The 22342-nt window shown below is 36.3% G+C and overlaps 1 protein-coding gene across 10 annotated transcripts in view; it reads right to left on the bottom strand.

Annotated features, from left to right (window-relative positions):
* CDC42BPA (CDC42 binding protein kinase alpha) overlaps window positions 1-22342 on the bottom strand; it is a 186856-nt gene that overhangs the window by 49846 nt on the left and 114668 nt on the right. For 7 of the 10 annotated variants that reach the window (XM_027712995.2, XM_039378681.1, XM_027712999.2 and 4 more), the window contains exons 13-18: window positions 17961-18094; window positions 16050-16292; window positions 15685-15795; window positions 11549-11796; window positions 6717-6822; window positions 4863-4987 (exon numbers count right to left, since the gene is read on the bottom strand). In XM_027712995.2, coding sequence (XP_027568796.2) covers window positions 4863-4987; window positions 6717-6822; window positions 11549-11796; window positions 15685-15795; window positions 16050-16292; window positions 17961-18094 — 967 coding nt within the window. The remainder of the gene's footprint in view (window positions 1-4862; window positions 4988-6716; window positions 6823-11548; window positions 11797-15684; window positions 15796-16049; window positions 16293-17960; window positions 18095-22342) is intronic. The other 3 variants (XM_039378680.1, XM_027713000.2, XM_027713001.2) reach the window with 2 other exon arrangements.

Raw genomic sequence — 22342 nt, forward strand, 5'->3', positions numbered from 1 at the left:
TTATGGAAAGTGAGAAAACATCAGTTATTTGGTTTATGATGCACAGAACCTTCAGGTTCCAAATGCTGAAAATCTGCACATGCAAAAACCTCAGAGAGATGTTCCACAGTCATACAGAAAACCAGAAAATGAAAACGTAAAGTCAATGTTTACAAGTATCTGTACTGAGTTCAAAGGAACTCCTCAGACTATGAAAAGACAGTAAATAAAAGTACAATTTGGAACTGAGGTAGTTTTGTTGTCCACTAGGTGGCAAAATTCTCTCAATAATGACATACATTGGTGGAACATTAAGCGGACCCAAGAGCTCTCAGAGACTTTTTATTTGTTACTGCTTCGCTGGCGTTGTTTCATTTAGTTGGTTAAAAAAAAAAAAAAAAAAAAAAAAGACCAAGAATGGTAAAGTTACTCTTAGCAATGTTTCTCCCTTGTCCTCATTGTGACATAGAGCCCTGACAAGCACAGCAAGACACCTAAGGAAGAAAAGTTCTTCAGGTTCCACCCATTCATTTCTTTCTTTACTGAAAATTGAGTTTAACTCTTCTGTTTTTGTATCTCACATATATTTATTCATATATTATTACCACTGCAAGCTTAGTTCATTAACTATAAAGAACCTAGAACAGAAGTACAGTATAAATTCCTGTAAAATTAAATTTAACCTTTTGGTTGGAGAGCTAACATCATGACGACCTCCAAATAACCACTGGCTGTTATCTAGTATGTAATTTTTCAGGATGCTCGGAAAGTCAGGCTCCCTGGGTCCCCAGCTGGGATATTATACAATACAAAATGGACCCAGAGGACCAGAGACTTTGCTCAACAGGAGTGATCTTATAGACCTGGAATTTTACACCGTGATCGATCTCACCTGATTTAAAAACCCCAAGGAAATCTGAGAGTCATGACTCCCATTTCTCCTGTAGTTTCTCAATGCTTTTACGTTTCTGTTGTTGTATCAGGATGCTCAAAGCAGACTTAACGTTTTCCTTTATCCCTGCTCTCTCCAACAAAATTTGGTTTTTTTTTAGAACTACTTCTCTAAAAATTTTCAACACTTGACTCTGCTCTCAAACCCTGAAATTTCCCCCCACCCTCCAGATTTTCTATTTTAGAGATAATTCTTACTATTCTTACCTCAAGCAGAATGTGTCTCAGAATTTTCGCTTTTTGAGTTTCTTACAGTTGAATTTGCCCATAATTTTTGCTAAATCTTTTTCACAATTTGTGTGTGCTTTCTTCTGAGAGGAACCAGATTTTTTATGTTTGATTTAGATCAGAAATGTCAGGGGGAGGGGGAAAGGGGAGAGTTTGCATTTTTTTGTTTGCTTGTGGTTTTGCTCTATTTTTTTTCCAATGAAATCAATAATTCAGATAAAATCAACCATAATATAAAAAATACCTGACTGGCAAGGAAAATATTAACTGAATCTTCCGGTAAACAACAGCCACAGTTGGCCTGCTGAATCTAAGCCCAACATCCATTCCGTAGGTAAAACAGGTAGGATTTAGCTCATTCACAGAAACATACTCAGCAATACAGAATTATCCATTTGAAATAGTTGTCTAGGCTTCTGTTTCAATCAGCTGTGAGAAAAACAGACTTCTACAGTACTAGCCATGGGATTTATTTTAGTTGTCTACATTAGGACTTCTGCAGCTAGATTACATGAACCCCTCCCAGAGAGACTAATAAGATAAGATTCTTGCCAAGTACTCTGGGAATCACTACCAAGATTTTCATTGACCTCCTTTCTGCACAGCACAGAAATACGGTACCACGGCTATTTAAAAGATTCCTTTTTAAAGTGACTGCATTAACCTCCAATTCCTTTCCTCTTTCCCATAGGAAAATTTATAGTTGACTATAAAAGCCTCAATATTTCTTACTCTTGTCAAGGAATGATGAGTGATTTGGTTAATATAAACTTGTCAATATAACAGCTCCATTAAGGCTGAATGATCTGTGAGGATCTGTTGTGTCCACAATAGAATTTGCAAGGAAAGTTTGATTCAAGTGTATATATTAAAACTTTGCCTATATTTATGGTATCTTGGGATAAGAATAGCAAAATTAAAAGGCTTTTGTACATCATCTCTAAAACAGATACAACAAAGCAGAGTTAGAAAGCAGGGAAAGGCTAAAGAGAATGTGACAGGCCATTAAAATTACTCACAAGTTATAAAATCTCAAAGAAACAGCAATTTAGAAAGGCCCAAGGAGTCATGAAGAAAGTAACAATCTTAACCATCCAATCTTAACCAACCATGGATTTGAATAGTGGGGCAAATTTCCTGAGAGAGTTATCTATTAGATGGCAAAGCACTTAAAGGAAGTGAGGAACTCCTTGGGCTTGTGTTACTCAAAACAGGGCCAGAAGGAATCCCTTGAACTACCACAGGCAGCTGAGCAAATTATTTACAAACCCAGTAATCAATTCCATCTACTACCTCCTATCCTTCCTGAATCACGGTACAAAAAGAAGACAGCAGTTTTTAAGAGGGGGCAGGTATGCAGCCAAAATACATATTTTAATGTAATATTTTAAAATACAATAATTATATATAATAATATATATTTAATATCATAATTATATATAAAAATTATATTAAAATATAATAACAGAAAAATCTGTTAGTTTTGAAGAGGCAGCCTACAAGCTCTACCCGACTTTGGTAGCTCCATTCTGCTGTCATACTGAAGATGTACACAGGAACTGATTTAAATTGCATGTTCCTCTGAGGAAAACATAGGCTCATGACTCTTTAAATAAGTCTAGTTTTCTTCAATATTAGGTGGGGTTTTTTTCTCCTTTAAAGCATTTATCATTATAATAGATGCTTAAATACTTCATATAGCACCCCATGTTCCCCAGAGAAGGACCTAGTTTTGGTATGCAGTGCTGAATTCTAAGGACAGTAGACAAACATGACCAGATTTTCTAGGTAACACATGGAAAAATCTAAACATAACAAGGAAAAAATGTGACCTAAGATAAAGGCTCACATAGTTGAAAAAAATTTAACATAAGCAGAGAAAACTGAGTGCGTATAATGAAAATTAAGTGAAAATTGAGATGTGTATAGTGATGTCAAACTGGAATCAAGCAAGATTTTTTTTGACTCCTTAATGTCTGCCCACAGTGCTTTTATTTTTTTTCTTTTCAGATAATTCTTTAGTTTTTAGTTCCATACTTTTTAAAAGACACTGTATTATTGTAAGGGATCAGCAAAATGGTGTCTGTCATTCAGAAAGTTAGGCTTGTATGTTTCTGGATCTTTTTTCATTAAGTATCTTTAGAGATAACAAAAAACTCAAGCCCAAACCCTTTTACCACGCCACAGTGACATCTCTAACATGAAAATGCTTTATCATATACCTGAACCACATCAGTAGTACATCTTAAAATATTAAACACTTTCATAAAATGCAGAAGGTACATTCTTAATGGCTTTTGGTACATTTTTACATAGTGTTAAGTAAAAGAATCCACAACTGATTCCAGTTTGTTTTTCTCCATAACTGCCAGGTTTTATGAGTGCTTTCACAAGTATATTTAAAAAATTGGATTTGATTACCTTGGTGCATTACGACTGATAAGTACTACCTTAAAACAACAAGGAATGTGAAATAAAAGACTTGTCTGACTTGTTATCTTGATTTTTTCCTGAATAAACATTTTTGATTGGTCAGAAATTTAAATTCATTTAAACAATTTTTAAGTACTTTTTTTAATTTCTGTGACACAGGTTGTCTACCACACCCACAGTTATGAAAGACAAGATATAAAAGGAACATGGACAAAGCGGACTCTTTAAATTTTTTACCTTCTGCTACAAATACAAGGCCTTGAGACACTAGGACTTCATAACACGGACCAGAGTTACATAATTTCATGTAAAAAACACTGTTTAAACGAAACCCAGAAGATGGCCCTTCTTTCTTGTTATGTATTCACATGGTAAAACTTCTCTGTATCTGGACAACAAAATTATACTGACATTATAACAACACCAAACTAGGTTTCACTGAAACAATGTTTCCCATTTTTGCTTGGATACAACAAATTAGATTTTTTCACTAACATGAGATGGGAAAAAGGGGGGGAAGGGAATAATCAAGTAGTACAAGAAAAAAGATCAGTATATGATGATGTATATATGATGATGTCTTCCCACAAGTGGATGATCTGTAAAAAAAAAAAGTCTGAATGCAATCTGGTTTTGTAGATGTGAAACACTGCAATGGACCATTAAAAGGAAGGGGAGATAAGCAGGCATGGAAGGGAAAAATAAAGATAGATAAAAAACCTAGAATACACAATCTTTTACCCTTAATAGTTTCAACATTTTTTTTTCACAGAAACATAACATCATTATTTAGCAAAAGTACTATTAGAAACATCACTTGACTGGCTTTGTGGTAGTCTCAAATGACCTCCTTGTAAAAAATCACATAAAAGTTGCACTGTATTTGTTTCATTCTGCCACATGCCAAGCAGATGAAGGAAATTAATGCCCAGACACAAACACTCTCAAGTCACTGCTTTTCCCAGGCTTGTTCCCCCTTGGAGGCGTGAGCTCAGCACATGATTCCTTTCAGCATTTTTCCACAGCCACAAGCCACACCCAATGACCACGATTCTTCTGCACTTTAAAAAGCTGTATTTGGTAAGACACTTTCACTCTTAAGGAAGAACAAAATTTTCTGGATTTGTCTATTAAAATCTCAAACAAAACCCCAGACGGGTGTGAGATTTCACCTAAGCACTTCCAAGTGCCTTGTGCAGAGACAAAAATGCAGTAACAACCCCACCACATATTGAGGGGATTCTGTAATGACATGAGAGCAGAGTACTCACCATTGGATAATCTCAGTAATTTGGGCCTCCCAATGGGCCACAGACTCCTTCTTATCAGCCAGGTCTCTCATCTCTTCTTCCAGCTGCCGATTATTCATACTCAGCCTCTCAAACATGGCAGTGAGCTGAATGAGAATTTAAACAACTTATTAAAAGTATAAACTGCTGTGACTCCATCTCTGTGCAGACTCAAAGCCCCCCCCATCTTTCCCTCTCCCACATTGTGCATCTATGTTAAAAATTGGTACTGCCCATCACAATAAACACTATGCAACAATAAAAGCCAGAATCTCTTCTCGCCTGTGGTCTTAGCTGTATTGAAAGGCCACTTTTAAGGACTAGAACTACATTTTTACTCTACCAAATAAACCACTTTTCTGAGCCTCCACATACCTCTACAACTCTTAGAAGGTTTCTGCTTTGCACCATATAGGTGTGGAATGTTTTCTGTACAGAAAAAGCTACATTAAAAGAGCAAAGCAAAGGCATAAAAATTGTTATAGCTCAGATAAGACTGCCGAACCTCTCCCTTGTTTAGTAACCATGGAGAAAGACAGGCTTAACAGATACAAGCATAAGACAGTCCTGAGATTCTCCAGGTGTTTCACATTCCCCTATTTTTCATTGTACTTACTTGCAGACAGGGAAACTGAAATTAAATGCACATATTTAAGAGCAATATGTTATACCTAGCAATTAACCTCTCGCATTCACATAGCTGCCATTCACACATGCACATTCTGCAAGACAAAAGCCCCAGCTAACCTGAGCTGGTAATGGGAACTAAACCTTCATTATGTTAAATTATTATTCAGAAAGTCAAACTGGAATCAGAGACCAGAAAGATTTTGTAGGCAGACCTTCTTAAGAGAATGAATCTCATGTGAAAGGCTTCTTTTAGTACTGAAATATATTAACAAATCAAAATGATAAAAAAATTGCCAGTTTTAAATCTATTTTGCTTTTTACTTCAAATATGAATAACTCCACACCCTATTGATCATTTAAATGGCCTTATCATTTAAATATGCCTACTTATTAAATGTCATTGGACAGGAAAAATACAAAGTTATGGGGGGGGGAGAGAGAGCACAAAACCAATCTAAGTGACTAGGCTCTACTGTTCTTGGACTAAGCCTACATACAGGCATGTATATTATGTGTCATGCTGGTATGAAAATATACTTAAATTTGAGCACTAACATGCAAACATGCTTACTTTGAAGAACTTTGTACTTTCATCACATTTTTAGAAAATCTAATGTATTACAAAAATAACAGACAAGTTTAGCAAGACTTGGATAATCCACAATGAACTTGAATAACCAGTCAAAATGAACAATAAAGAGACAATCCAAATGCACAAATCATAATTATTACTTGCTCAACACACTTCAATTAATATGCCTTATCATTTGTATTTTTTTAATATCTCCAAGTAATACTTAACCTCAAAGGGTAGGAGGGACCCTGGTATTTCACAACAACTGACATGCAAATATACTCTAAGTAATCACATCATTAACTATGTATTTTTATATTTGGGTCATACAATGAAATAATCCTTTTTTGTTGGCTTACAGTGTTGTCTAGAATTAATCTTACGAACTGTAAGACCATTTAATTAAATTCCCACACATAAATACTAATATATGTATATATGTACACACGCCTTCTCAAGTTTGGATGCATGCAGATCCTCTATTCGAATCAAATATTAATCACCAATTTTTGTATAACATCAATTTCTGCTACCAGTTAAGAGTTAATAATAACCAATACAGTTCTATATTGTCCAATTTGTACACAGCATACAAGAATTGTAAATTCAGGACTCAACTACTCAGCATTTACCTTATCAAGTTCATTTGTAAGTTTTTTGTTCTCCTCTGTCAGCAGAAGCTTTTCTCGTTCATATTTTTGTTTGAACTCTGTTTCAAATTCCTCTCTCTCACTTTGGCTAAGAAATAAAGTAAAGTAGAATTAGAAAGTTTTCTATTCTAAAACTCACCCCATTATTCACTTAAACACAAAGAGACCAATGCACACACATGTTGAAGTGAAGTACTACATTGATAACAGTACAGTCTATTAAAAATAAGTAATTTGATACACTACCATCTTAGGACTATAAGATAGTCTGTTGAATCTTTAGTGTTAGACAGTATAGAATTAACAGAGCTTCACCAAGCTACTGTTTATCAATCCGCTTATAGAAATTTTATTCTTCAGATGAATCCTTCACACATTGAGCAGCTGTGATCCTGCAGACCAAAGTGTGTGTCGATACTCTAAAATGCTCTGCTCATAGAAATATTATTTTAACTTATACATTTCTACAATTCCAAGTTTCACTGAATGACCAGCAAACATGACCACACATGAAACCAGAGCATATAGAAGCTACATCAGAGGACCCGGAGCTGGGTCTCTGATGAGAAAAGCTTATATATGGGCTAGTCTTTGGACAATTTAGAACAGCCAGAAGACACATTTGAACTGTTAATTCAGGTACCATATATTAACTATGAGTAAAAAGGGGATGGATAGCCTATACACTCTTAATATAACCAGATTCTACAGCAAGTTTGGACCATTCTCTCTGAGAAAGTTTCCCAGCAGCTGTTTCCCCCAAGCCTTCCCTTCTCCCACAGATGTCATTCAGTAGAGGAGAACCTCTGGTTGAATCTGCTTAATAGTAACTTTAATCTAGCACAATGAACACGAGAACTGGAAAATAAATGAAGCTGCAGGTCCTCTGTTTGCCAAAAAACATTGTAAATTCCTTCAAGTGGTGTACACAATGTTTTAGATGTGTAACTCCCACCTCGTAACTACTGATTTCAGACTTGGGACATTTGCATCTTGTACTCATCTTTTTACCAATTATTCAGGTCACTGGCACAAAGTTCATCAGTAGGTTGATAGAACTATATTATAAATGCCACATATACAGTAAATACCCATTCATCAAATACCACTGTCCAGCCTTAAAAAGGCTGGAAAAAATGAGCAGTATAAAAGGTTAACTGTAAAAATAAAATCCAGGGGAAACCTTGTCTTGAGCACTGCAATTTTTTTCTGGATACAGATCAGAATTTTACTGATCTGTGTTACTGTGCAACACAGAAATCACATCCTTGCCTCTTTTTCTGAGATGCAGAACTACTACAATTCTATCAAATTGAGAGAACACCATTAAAGGATGAGAAATGTCAGTGGCTACAGCAAACCCAGTTAAGAGCAATGCTGGTTTGAATTTCCTATTCCTAATTTGAAATTCATTTAGTGCTTCAACCACTCTTTGAAATCTAGTACATCATGTTAGACCCATAGTGAAATTCTATGTTGCTAGGCATCCTTTGAAACTTAATACTTCATCCTAGTAAAGTAACATACTATAGTTACTGTTTAAATGCCAAGTTTGAAATTCACCACCACTCCTTTTCTATATCAACAGATTCCATGCATATGATGAGCAGTCTAGGGAAAAGACAGGAAGAGATTAAAGCATTGGTTGTCAGGGGAATTAATAACAGGTCCTGCTTCTGTTTTCAAGGCTTAGATTCAAAGCTAATTTCTCAGGCAGAAGACCAAACTAATTTTTAATTAATTTCTTTAAAGATTTCATGGTTTTGTTTAGGATTTTTAATTCTATATTTGTCTTAAGTTTATTCCTTAAGCCTCTAAGGCTGAAAGCAGCCATAAATGGTGGTGGATTAAGGAAGCTTTAGGTTGATAAAAAAGCCCAACATATTTGTAGTTTTCTGTATTTTGCTTATTGGACTTATTTCAACTGGTGATTGTCGCTACCCCCTTAAGTCAGACTGCTGTAGTATAATACAGAAATGAAGATAAATTTGAAACAGAGGAGAATGTGGGTATAATCTATCACACACAAATATCAACTCAGCAAACTACAGAACTGTGACAGACTCCATAGATGTACCTTGGACAGCCAGCAAGATCAAAATAATGCCTTTGCTTTGAAGCCTGGCATCCTCCTCTCCCATCAAGTTTTTACTCTCATCTAACATTTAGCTATGTATCTGCTCTTCAAGTTAAGAAATCATACATGATCCAGCTTTCTTTTTATCAGTAAAACTGCAGCAAACCACATGCAAGCAATGTGAAATACAGCTTTATTGTATCACTGTCACTCCAGCTCTTTATTGCATCTGTACAAAGTGGTGAAATATTTTATCTTACTGCTTTGAAACCAAGAAAAGTAGACCCGAAACAAATACCAGCCCCCAGGCTTCTTTATGTCACAATTTAAAAACAGCAAATGCTGTTTTATAAAGCCCCCTGCTTTATAAATCCATCATGAAATGATAGGCTTAAAAGAAACTTCTACAAACATGATTTATTTTGCACAGTTTCTTGCACCTTCTTCTGAAATATTTCATAATGACAATTCTAAGAAATGGAATCTTGTGCTGCACAGATCACTGGCCTCATACTGTGTTCCTACGCTTCCAACTTCAATAGCATGCAGCTTATGAGACTTTAGCAAAGGGCAATCACTTTGTACAGAAAGGTAGTTTCTCTCCCTTGAAGACTTATGCTGTTGAAGTAGCAGGAGTTATAAAGCTTAAATTTGAAGGAAACAAAGAAAAAATACCTATTAAAAATAGCTGTAACAGAAAGGACAAACATGCAAGTTACACAAAAATGTACACAGAGACTTCGTTAAAGCTCTTACTGATCCTTGCTTGGAGTAACCTATGTAATTCACTCTTATATATAGTCCTTACAAAGTAATACAACCACATCCTCTTACCAAAATCTTTTTTAATATGCATGCAAGATTATTTTTAGACTACTAAAATATTTTTGCCAAACTGTATAAGCACACTTCAACTTCACACCCACTAAAAGCCTATTGTTGAAATAATTCCTCTTATCTCAGCATAAATCCTCCAGGTGCTTCCTTTTCAACGCTTACACTGAACACCTCTGCACTGGAAGACTCACAAAAAGCTTTTCATGCCTGACTACAAAAGCTAAAAACAACAGGTGTAAGCAGAAACAAAAAATCCATGTTCTTTTATGGAAAGCTACCAAATATCGAGAATTGAGTAGCAACAGCAATTCTTGCATTCCTAATATTTAAGATTCCCTTCTAAATTGCAGAAGTCTATCTATAGTATAACTTGAACAGTGGACTACTGCAATTCTGTGGAGCCCTAATACTTGCATCAGATTCTGCAGATTTGTTTAACAAAACACAGATAAAATCAGGCCTTCATCAGTCACTCATCGTGTGCTTGGACACCTGACTTAATATGATGCTGAAGCCCTTCCCATGAAGAGCCAAGTGTTGGATACCTGTTATGTGACACATTTCTGTTCATGCTTTCAAATGTTTTCTTACACTAACATTTGAAATACATACAGCACCCACATTAGAACTGCATCTAGTTCTCTATAGAGAGAAACCAGATTGAAAGAAGATTTATGAACTAGCTAGCATGAAGCACATCAGCATTTGTTATTTCACTAGATGGACATCTAGTTAGAATGTCTACAGCTGTACAACACTAGAATTAGGAAAGAAGGAGTGTTTGGTCTGGTCAGTGCTTGGAGGTATGATCTTTACCAACAGTTTAGCCTGCAGAAAGAAGTATTACTGATTTTTTTATTTAATATTCCTCCCTCTGAGGAATAACACTGCTGGAGTTAAAAGCGTGTCATACTATCACCTTTTTATTTTACAAGACAGAATAGCCTTTTGTGAATTTGTAACTCATTGGTCAGCAAGACCATTAAGTTGTGTTACAATGAAAACATGCTGCTGATGCAAGCTTTACCTCTTAACCTAGAACAAAGCAGTGAACTACTGTGGTGTTACTATGTCCAGCCTATGAATAGCTGCATGCTAGGAAGAAACAGTTCATCCACTTCATTCTAGGCTGTGTGATCTATGTCCCCTGCTGAACACAATTTACCAGAGAAGCAGTGTTTCTACTCCTATTCGCATTAACTTCTTTGAAAAAAATCAGTATTTCATTTGCTACTTATATTTAAGGACTCGCTACAGTTTGGCTCAGCTTGCAGCAGGAACTTCTCCATGGTTTCTCTAATATGCCATCTTGTTACAGCAGCAGAAAGATACATCTATGTTACCCTCTATAAAGCATTCCGAATTTTTTAGGAATGAACATGAACACATTCAATTTATTATTATTTCCACTTCTACGTTATCCAACAGAAAATTTGGTTTTATTGATGAATGCCTGAAGGAACATTCTCAAGGCCAGTTATAAGCCCCACCATGTGGGAGAGAAAAAAGCAGGTCTGACAAATTACCATGTCAGAAGAGATAAAGCAGCTTACGCCTACAGTAGTCTGCTGACTGATGTTAACACTGGATGGAACCCAGCATGGATTAGCCTCGGTTCGCATTAAGTGACTGTTCCTGTGCTGGCAGAAATGTAAACAATAGTTGATCTCTAACACGTTAGTTTTGCATCAAAAGATGAAAACACCAAATAAAAGAAAAAAATGTCAAAAAACTGCATGAAAGTGCAACATAAGCTTCAGGGGTCAACTTACCCAGAGCTGCAAGTCTGTAACTCAAGTTGCATACCTTGGAATGGCCTGCACTACAGTGACAGTGTGTTTGGAAAAACACTAGGAGACTTCAAAAGATTGAAAAAAGGTAAATTCCAAACAATACTCACTTTTCTCTTCTTGTTTTCTCTAACTTGTCTTTCAAAACCATGATTTCCTTCTTGAGGGCAAGCTGCTGGCTCTCTGCATCCCGCAGTTCTTTCTTCAGACTTTTTATTTCATTAGCATGCAACATTTCACGTTTAGATAGTTCCTCTTCATAGAAAACACTTTTCTTTTCCAAGTCTGCCTTTAATTTAGTGATCTCTTGCTGGTGTTCTATACTGCTTACCCCAGGTGAGCGACCAACCTGTTTTTGCTAAAATAAACAGCCCCAAATTAACACTCATGAATGCTGAAAGTTATCCTTAATAACAATTCAATATTCATAAGTTTATGTTCAGAAAATATCCCATTAGAGACTTGAGTTAAACACACCTATCGCAATTTTTTTCAAGATTTGTTACAACATAAATTTCAACGGTACTCTATCGTTTTGTTATTTAAATGCAGTAACAGTTTTCAAGCCATTGAAAATTTGATCATCACTTTAAACATCTCTCGTCACATTCTGACTCCCCTTACATGCAGTCAGAAAGTAATCACAGAATTAGAAGACACTTAATGGTTCCACTCACACAGCTGACAGCAGCAAGTTCTAGTGACTTTTCAGGAATGCAGAGTAAGGACTATGATATACAGTTAATATATTTTGAAGGACAAATAATTTGCGGAAAAGCTATACTAAGGCAAGAAGAGGTTTAACTGAAGGCTAAAATCTAGCTACAGAAACACTATATGGATTGTATCAGTCAGGAGGGAAACCTGACCTATTTTACTTAAAACTGACCATTTACATCATAGTGGATTAATAGGAAAAACAAGCTTTAAACAATAAGAGTAATTACTTCACTTTTCGCAGCTGCATAGCTCTCTTAGTGAGGTCTTCTGGCATTTCAATAGTCTTTACACACTGCTTCAGGATACATACACATTTGCACCATATGCTGCACTCACTAAACTCAATGTCCTGCCATAACATAGAGGAGGAGCAAGATCAGGTTCAAAATGAGATAGTGGCATGACATGCACTGAAATCCAAGTATGGAAATAACTTTTTAATGTAAACATATGGACAACTTGGTTTGGAATTTCTTCTATTTTTAAAAATATGTAATTAAACATTGTCTAAGGAAAGGAAAATAACTTAATAAAAACACTGTGTCTTGAGAAAGTGCAGGAAACTGGAAAACGTACTTCCTTATGGTGACTGCGTCACACCTTTAAGAGGATCGAAGATATTTTGTTAATTATACCTTCATTCTTACCATGAGATATTAAATACCTCTCAGTCACCCTTAATTGGACATGGCTTTGGGTAGATATCTTTTGCTATCTTTATATCTTTAAGAGCTAAATGTCATTGTGGAACATTCCGATGAGCTGAATTTCTACCATGACAAATTCTATGAGAAAGCTGGGCCTTGCTGTTAGTGTCAGCAAAAAACTGCAAAGCCCCCTAAATGTATGAGCCAGAGATGTGCTGCTACTGCACTGTCTTCTCTAACTCATCAAAACAAAACTCTGTTTTGATCTAAGAGTAAAGTCCTGCCCTTAGGAGGATGCAGAATGGTAAACTGGAGAAAGAAGATGCCATCCTAAGAGGAGACAGCTTGCAGAAAGAAAGATTTAAAAAAAAATAAAAGAAAGACAAGCAAAAAAGCATAGGAATTTAGGAGTTTTCTTTCCTGCACAGGCTGTTAACTACTGAACCTGTTTGTTACTGCCCAACATACCCAACTGCCTACACATACATGGCAATGGAGCACAAAAAAAGCTTAGGCTTTGCAACATCATGTAGCAGGTACATAAAATGTTTTAGTGGTATTGCACATTTTTTACCAGAAAGAAAAGATACTATTAAGACCATAAGACAGATGGTGCAGTAGAAGAGAAAGCCGAACGGTATTTAACAGCGGTTTAACTAGAGGTATAGAATAAACAGAGAATATATTCTGAATTGATGTAAGCACAAATTCCAAATACATGTTTTCATACATGCCCGTTTCAAGTGGACAAATGGTGCAACTGAGACATAATGCATCCCCTGGCATATAGACAGCTGCTGTTTAATGCACCCCAGGGTGCAGTTTGCCCTCTTGGCTGCCGGGGCACACTGCGGACTCATATCGAGCCTGATTTTATTGAAAATCCAAATACATGACCTCCACAGGATCTCCTCTGTCTGCACATTTACTGACAACTTTGCAGAATCCCAGCAGGTCAGTGCTGCAGGACTTGGCTGGCCAGAAGGCACACTGCCTTCTTCCCAATAGGCTCTGCTTCATCCAGGAACTCTCTGACCTTATTCTTTGCCACAGCCTCTACGCCTTTTCTAAGGAAGTTGCACCCAGTCCTCTTTTTTTCCCAGGATCATCTGGATGAGAGTTACAGTAGCACAGTGGGCTGCCTGCAATAAGAGGGTGCATATCTTGGCCAGCAGTTCTTACTTCTCATTTAAGTTCCTTCAGAACTCTCTCAGCAATGCCACCGGTCCAAGTGACTTCACATCTGCCTCACCTGCCAGCTCCACTGCTTCCTGCACATCATCCTCAGACTGATCCAGCTCATCTACTGCAAAGAGTGGACTCTGCGTGGCAACCTCCCCTGCTTCAGCAGTAAAGTCTGACATATCAAAAACTTGTGGAGAGTTTCTGCCACATCCCTATTAACTCAGTTTGCCTTTTTAATCCTGCCAACAAGCAGCCCCATGAGTTTCCTAAGGTTCTTTCTGCTTTTTCTTTAAAGAACTTCCCACAATCACCCCAAGCACCCTTTGCAAAGTGCTTCCTAAATTCTCTTTATTTAGCCCTTGACATCCTGTTTACCCTTAACCTGCCATCATTAATGGTCTTTTCTATTCTCCTCATTTGAAGGAATCTTCCTTTCTTCTGTAAATATTGACTTTTGTCTAGGAGAGCTCCCTGAGCTTAACTGAGGAGCCATAAAGAGCTTTTAAGGAATGGACAGTGCAGTATCGCAACAACCACATATGATCCAAAGTTTGCCTACTGAATCATAAAATATTACTAAGCATGCTACAATTCCTCTTTCCTCTTCTGATAAACTTGCCCTGTTATAAATCAGTGTATCATATATTCTCAATAGATCTTCCATAAATTCTTCTCATCTCTTAAACTGTCATACAAACTCTTTGCTGATGGTGAAGATTCATTGAAGCAGAAGAAATACATCCTAATTTTCAGATAACAATCTGAATTCACAGCAGCAGAAACTTTATAAATCCAAATTTCAAGTTGAATGGATTTCCTTATCAAAGGAAGGCCAAATAAAAGAATGTTTGCAAAAAAACACCAAATTTTCTGTGCTGTAAGTTAATGTTGACAAGTGTCCCAGTGAATTCTAATGAAAAAAACTCTGCTGTTCCTGTAAATTAAGACCAGAATAGGCATAATCTTGCATTTTGCATGAGAAGTTTAGAATTACCCTACTCAATGGAACATTTGGAACAGGATTTTGCTGTAAATGAACAGCAATCCTCATATGTAAATTAAAAACCTTCTCATTCAATTTTTGAGAAAGTCTAATTTCTTCAGAGCATTGTATAAAATGCTGAATCACAGAATAAAATAACAGTTAACATTCTTGGCTGCCTTAGGTTTCTGCTTGTAAAATCACATACACGTGTGAGCAATCTCATCAGTGTAAATGACCTCTTCATGCTGAGTGCTGTTCTTGTGCAAGAACGCCTCAACTTCTGGCCGAGAGGCAGGATAAGCTACAACTTTTTCCTTTACAGTTACATCAGTTGACATCTATTATGCAGGAAACACAAGGAACAATACAGTAGACAGAACACTTATACAGAAACCTGCTTAGATGCAGCAGTTTAATCTTCAAATATTCAACCATCCTGTGCTAAAAAATAAGCTTTTAGCTGGTAAAATTAAACAAAGTACCAATGGAAGCAATTTGGTAAGAAACTGTCGAGTTATTAAGAAATAATGCATCAGGCAAATGTTCATTTTTCTGGACAACAATGCGATGCACGCCTGCAATAATATTCAGCACCAACTGAAGCGACAAACTGACAAAACCCTTTTGTCCTACATCTGAAAGCAATCAAACAGATCCAAGTCCTAGTTGACTAGTAACTTTGCAGGTGTTAATATCAAAACAGACTAACCTTTAGCCCTTCTACTTCGCTTTCCAACTGTTTAGAGTACTGTTCACTCCTCTCTCGCAATTTCCTGTCTTTGGATGCCTCAGCAGCTGCAGCTTCAGCTTGGACTTCCAGCTACAAAAGTACATACGTTTTTAATAGATAGGATTCTTTTTTTTTTTTTTTTCAAAATCTATTGATGGTTTTTAATAAAAGAGAGAAATCTTCATCACTCAACTGAACACTTAAAATTCTTAGAAAACAAAACTGGTACTGTTCGAAACAACAATCAAGAAGTTAATTTACAAATTAGAAAAAAAAATTACTTGGTCAGAAAACCTTACAGATAACTTATTTCACAGAGTCTAAACAGTCTTCTCACCACTTACTTCTTTTTTAAGTCTCTCTGTTCTGCGTAACTCTTGCCTTAAACTTTCTACTTTTTGCATCACCACTTCCATTTCTTCCTCCTTATCTCGGAGCTGGCGGGCAAGCTTTTGTTTTTGAGAGTGCAAGTCTGTCAGCCGCTCGTTCATCTCTGAGAACTCCTGCATTGCCAATTTCCGCTGGCTGTGTGCATCTTTCAGCTCTTTGGCTTGGGATTTTAATCTGTCACTAGACTCTGCCAGTTCCTACAGTTTAAAAAAAGAATTAAGTAATAAACCTAGAAAGCTGCAAGGCCAATTCTGTCTCCGGATGCACATCTAACACCTCCTCCAGAGTCAACAGAAACCATATATTAATTTCTTTTCATGAATGCATCTATGATATAGATTGTGTGCCTCTATAAATAAGGAAAGAGGCCAGGTTTTACACTACTAAAGTCAGTAGAAGTGCATAAACATAAACCAAGTAGGAATTTTCTCCATTATAACAGGTTAAACACAAGGGTTTTTAAGTACTTGCATTATAACATAAAAATACCTTGCTTTCTTAGTGAAAAAAATTTCATTAGCATATATTTTCAATAACTACTTAAATAAATTAAAATAATCTCAACTGCTAAATGATTTAGAAAAAGTTTTTGCGCTGAATGGAAAAGTCTGCTCTATAAAAAATTTTACTCTAGAAGCTTTTGAAAACTGACCTGCAATGGTGAGCATGATTTCCATACACTGTACCTTAATATCAAATATTACAGAAAGTTTCAGGCAACAAAATGCTGTAGCAATATATGACAATTATTCCTTTAAAAGAACCCGCATGAAGTAAAACTGCTAGTGCTGTGATAACTCCACAGCACAATACCTTCACAAAACTTGCTGTGCCCTGGATTTGTGCTACTACACTACCAATGAGGGACCACAACAGTTCAAATAGTTTAATGATGTTCAGCCAAACTGGAGCAGAACAAAGAAGCAAGGAAAAGCAAATTTGAGGATGAAAAGAAGATCAACAGGAAGAATTAATATTTGGCACTGCTGACATCTATATAAATCTAAAAACATTTCTAAGGTTGTTAAAAAGAGCTCCTAATCACTTCAAGTTGTTTTAGAAGAGAGATAGTATTTCTTGGACAAACTGGCAGCTTTCAAGATTTTAAGAGCCTTAAGGGTCAAAAGAAACAGTGTTAAACACAGCTGGCACATCAACATTGAGTGTGGACTCTAAAATACTGGGCCAATATAATCATGATGAGAAACAGGCTAATGTATTTCACACCTGATTACAGGTTGATCTAATCATGAATACAAAAAAGAGCCATGAAAGACAGTATGTTATAAATCAGAAAATGAGGAATTGGGGAGAGAGAGGAGAAGAAATAAAATCTAGTATTCTTTAATTGTAGCTATTTCAAATTACTTTTCAATCGTCATATCTGGGCAATTTTTCACATCTCCCTTCTGGAAACACTTCTGTGACACAGCTTTAATACCATATTCTTCACATTTTTTCCCGGCTAAAGTCTCACCCGTACTTCAGATTAAATTAGTTGTCTGGAATAGTTCTTCTCTGCTCTGCTCTTCTCTAACCCCTATCATTATCACCTTTATCTGAAGCTGTAAAACCTTTTTTGCAGCCACCATGTAATTTGGATCATGGAGTTGTTCACTATCTGGAAGCAATCATCTAGGACCACCCAGCAGTCATACATACATACAACATCTTAAATAATGTCCTTAAAATTATTGTCTTAATAATTGTCTTAAAAAAAAAAGGCAGGCAGAAAGCAAAGTAGGTCATGCTACACATTTGTTATTTGCTCATTAGTTTTAACACTTGAAAGTTATTTCAGGCAAAATGAACGAAAATAAACCAGACTTTAGGGTTTAGAAGAGTTGCTGACAAAATGCTTTTACCTTATTAAGATCTTCCCTCTCTTGCTTTAGTGTTCTGACTTGTTTCTCAAAAGCCTTTATTTGTCTGGAAGCATCATCCAACTCCCGCCTTGCAGTGCTGGCCTCCTCAAGTTGCTGTTCTAGCTGACCGGATTCTAGAAAAAGCAGCAGAATTCTAAATATTCTAAGGGAAAAAATAATAATTCTAGAATAGCACAGTCTAGCTCCTTGAAGCCCCTTCAATATTTTTTCTGGTTTCCATTTAATCACAAAATAATGCAGTTCTTATCTGGTTCAGAATAGGGAGCAGACTGATTCAGCTACCATTATCTGCTTTTAAGGGAACAGAATGAAAGGTCACAGCTTGCTGCAAAACAACAAAGAAAATGATAACTTTTCTTCTCGCATTATAATAATGATGCTCTCTTACTTAATTCTGTAATGTATGTTTTAACATGACTTACACATTTGATTTTAAGCACTGTGGTATAATATATAATGCATCTTTTATTACACTGTAATTATAAACAGTCTCCCTCCTTCCCCCAAACTCCTCCAGAAAGAAACAGTAAAAGTAATGGGTCACTCAAGAGCTGGCAAGTGTTCTCCTGTCGATACACTTAAAATTAACTTCAGCTGATATTACTTATTTCTAGTGTGAAAACCACTTGTGTTTATGTGATCTGCTTTATTACTACTATAAATAAAGGAAAACTATTACAGTCAGCTTCTTACCAACAGTTACACAATGACAGTATATTTCCATGCCACACCTAAATAATGTCATATAAATGCTCTCAAATGCTACAAGAAAAGCTGAAATCCATAAAATATGACAATTGAAAATTTCTAGTGAGTGGAGTTTTTACCTCCTAGTCCTTCACTTAAAGCGAGATATATATGAAGGTAAGTTAATTCCACATTCTGTGAAATCACTGGACATTTTGCCTTTTATGTCAGTTGTGGCAGGTCTTCATACCACATGTATTTACCAAAAGAACAGGAACCCATCTATACTCTTAATAAGAGCCTTTAACTATATTTTCATAAATGTAACCCCAAGAGAATGGCTCTTGGAAAAATCAAATATAAAAATACATACATTTTTAAGAGGGTTAATTTCTGAAACATGAGAATTTTATAAGCAAATTAATACCTTTAGCTTATACCCATAAAAATATTCACTATTGTTTTAATTCACTGACTCTTGTTTAAAAATTTAAAAGAATGCACTTAAATAAGAGATGCAGCTCAAAGCCAAAAATTATTAACTGCCTCTCTTATGTAGTCTACTCTGAAGTCACCAGTGAAAAAAAAGTTTATATATGGCTCTGCTGAGCCAAGATAAATCTCTCTTCTGTGCATGAACTACTTTGTTCCACAGCTCTGTTTTCGTCTTCCATTGCTGCCCTTTACATATTTGGCAATATTAAAGATTCCTCAAAGTTTTCTCCTATGTAACCTAGCGAACAAAAATTATAACTTTGACCTCTAAAATTGAAAGCATATGCTAGTTTGTCATTTCCTGGAAAACGAGATAGACAAGAAAAATGTATTTTTCTAACACCCCCCCCCAGTGACACTCCTGAAGAAACAATTTCAAGTTCATTTTTTATTACCTTTTTAAACAGGTGTTTACTCTTACAGCTTCAGAAGAGGCAGCAAAGCAGGTTAAAGAATATAACCAAAAGCTAGTTGTGACATACGTGTAGTAAGTGGTAATTTTCCATCTAATCACTCTGATCACCCTACTTGTAACTAGCATTTTAGACAACATATGCAAACACTCACTGCAGTATGTTATTACATTACATTTAGTTGCCCAAAAGATGAGGCCAAAGCATAATATTCAGCTCTGCACCTGAACTGAACCTTCCTAAAGTTCATCAGATCCAGCACTGAAAAATTACATCTTTTAAAGGCTATCCAGAAAACTCGGAACTAGCTCCCCTACATTTGGAAACACTCAGAAAAGGCTATCATTTGGTTTGTTTCTCTATTCTGTCACTAATTTAGTTTTAAAATCTATCTCCAAACCCCCATAAAATCAAGTAAAATAGAACATTCTCTTTTCCCAATTTTATCAAATTGGCTTGTATTAGTTACAGCACAAGGCACAAATGAAAGTTTTCTAACAAATGGCTGTGTTGTCTGGATCAGACAAACATTCAAATATATACTGGGAAAGTTCTGTGGCGACTGGAGATGGATTGGACAACTCTACACCTTCCTCATTTGATCACATTATTCACTTCCAACCCAAAAAACCAAAAGCACACACTGTATTGAGGAATAAATATGCAAATATACGGTTTGAAGTAGAACATTACTTTGGAGAAAACCTTCTCAATATAAACCACCTTCACCAGACATTGACTTCTTTTCAATTTGAAAAGGGATAGGAGCTGCACTGGGGAACGTTCCCACACCTTTTCTATTTTTTTTTTCATTATCAAAAGAAGCAAGTAATACTTTTAGCAACGAACTAAAACCTAAGTTGCAGCTAAATAGTAAAGAATAAAACATAATATAAAGTTGATCCTGATGCTTTTCTATGAATGACTAGTCTCATTCAAAAGCTGTTCTTGTAAATGTTGCTTTTCAGTGGTCCCAAAGAGCCCAAACTAGAGCTAAGGACTGTTGCAGAGCAGGGGTTTCTGATGTTGTCTTTTTCCTCATTACAGCAGCAAGTAGAGGGACATTTGGCTGGAGATAAATTTCACAAAGAAAACTTTGCCCTGACATAGTGCCAACATGGCGTCACTCAAACCAGAGTGATCCTCCCTGAGCTAGTTAAGCCATGCTCACATCCAAAAATAATGCTTATGGTACAATACAAAACTGCTGCATCACGCCAGAGCAGCTGTCCAACTGCGTATCCATAACAGGCTTTTTTCAGACTACACAATTTTAACAGGATATAATCTATGTGCTGCAGTCTGCAGTTCATACATAGCGTGTTTCTATCCCATAACGCAGCTGCAGAGTCTAAACACATCAACTAAAATGTCTGGAAGTTAAGTTCAAGTTATTCTTTCTGTGGGTGTCACTGCTGGCATTCCAGACACTTTCAGGAACTGAATGAAGTCTTTTCACAAACACAAACCAGAACAAATCTTTTTTGTAGTTTCCTCCAACCTTTCTCGATGTTTTGTTTTCCACTGCTGCAGGTAAGACATGGACATACAACAGAGATCTATCTACTGCTACCTGTGCCCGATTTTTCCTCACACAAAATGTAGATATTTTACTGTTTGGATTGACATGATTAACTGGATTTTTTTCCCTGTTTCTGTGGTTCCAGACCTGATACCTAACAGTCTCTTGTTGATTTTCCTGAAGTAAAAAACATCTTGCTATATTTCCTTTCTTTCTTTTTTGAAGATGTCTCTGCTCTCAAGAACCTATTTTAAAGAAAACGTTATGGAGCGGGATACCATGAGTCCTATGCTATGACTTACTGTGAGAAAAAATTCTTTTTAACTTAAATCAGAGCATTAAATCAATAATACCAAATACTACTACTAGTAGTTAGCCTTTAAAGCAGACTAGAAAGATATTAGCTAAACAGACAGCAAATTGTTTCACTAATAGCTATATTCAACATGGTGGGTGCAATACAAGCTTTCCTTCTGAAAGTTCTTAAAACATGAATTGCCAGTTTTTGGGAGAGTGAGGCTGGAAAAAGAATGATCTTTCTCTAGATGTCTCCAGTAGTCTCTATAAAACACAGGACACAGGCCCAAGTAGATCTTTGCTTTTTGACTAATTTGGAAGTTCTGAAAAAAGGCAGTCCAACATTAATCAAAGAATTCAATCTTTTTGTCTGCACAGATTTAAAAAACATTTTTCAAACTTAAAGTACTGCAATGCTTGATAGCCAAAATATTAGTTTTCAGAAAATCTTAATGAACTTCCAGAAGCAAAGGAAATAAATGTTCAGTTTTGTAAGGAATGACAGCCCATTGACAGCAGAGCTGAGAGGTGGTTCTTCTCCCTGTCATCTCCCTTTCCTCTTATGCTTCTATTGCCTACCTTGTACTGATTTATCTGATCATAAGTGGATCAAATTCTCTATATCTAGATAGCATTTTCCTTGTTTAATTGAGTGAATTAAAGCCATGAGAGAGTCCAGGACACGCACAGATTGAGAAGGGGCTACACAGCTGTGAGCAGGACCCGTTCTGGTGACAGTTTTGTTTGGATGGTTCTGGTGCTACTGGGAGTGCAGTCTCATAGCCCACAGTGTCCTCTCTCATGGAAAACATCCTTCACTACTCCCTGCCACTTGGAAAACTCAGTATCCCTGTACTTCCATGCATACAGCCCACCTTCCAGATAACTCACACTTTTCTAAATGTACTGTTTCAAGAAAATACTCACAAAATCCCACCCTCAGCATA

The sequence above is a fragment of the Pipra filicauda genome, unplaced genomic scaffold (genome assembly GCF_003945595.2).
Source record: "Pipra filicauda isolate LSUMZ 115617 unplaced genomic scaffold, ASM394559v2 scaffold143_size2779998_pilon, whole genome shotgun sequence".
NCBI classification, from domain to species: domain Eukaryota; kingdom Metazoa; phylum Chordata; class Aves; order Passeriformes; family Pipridae; genus Pipra; species Pipra filicauda.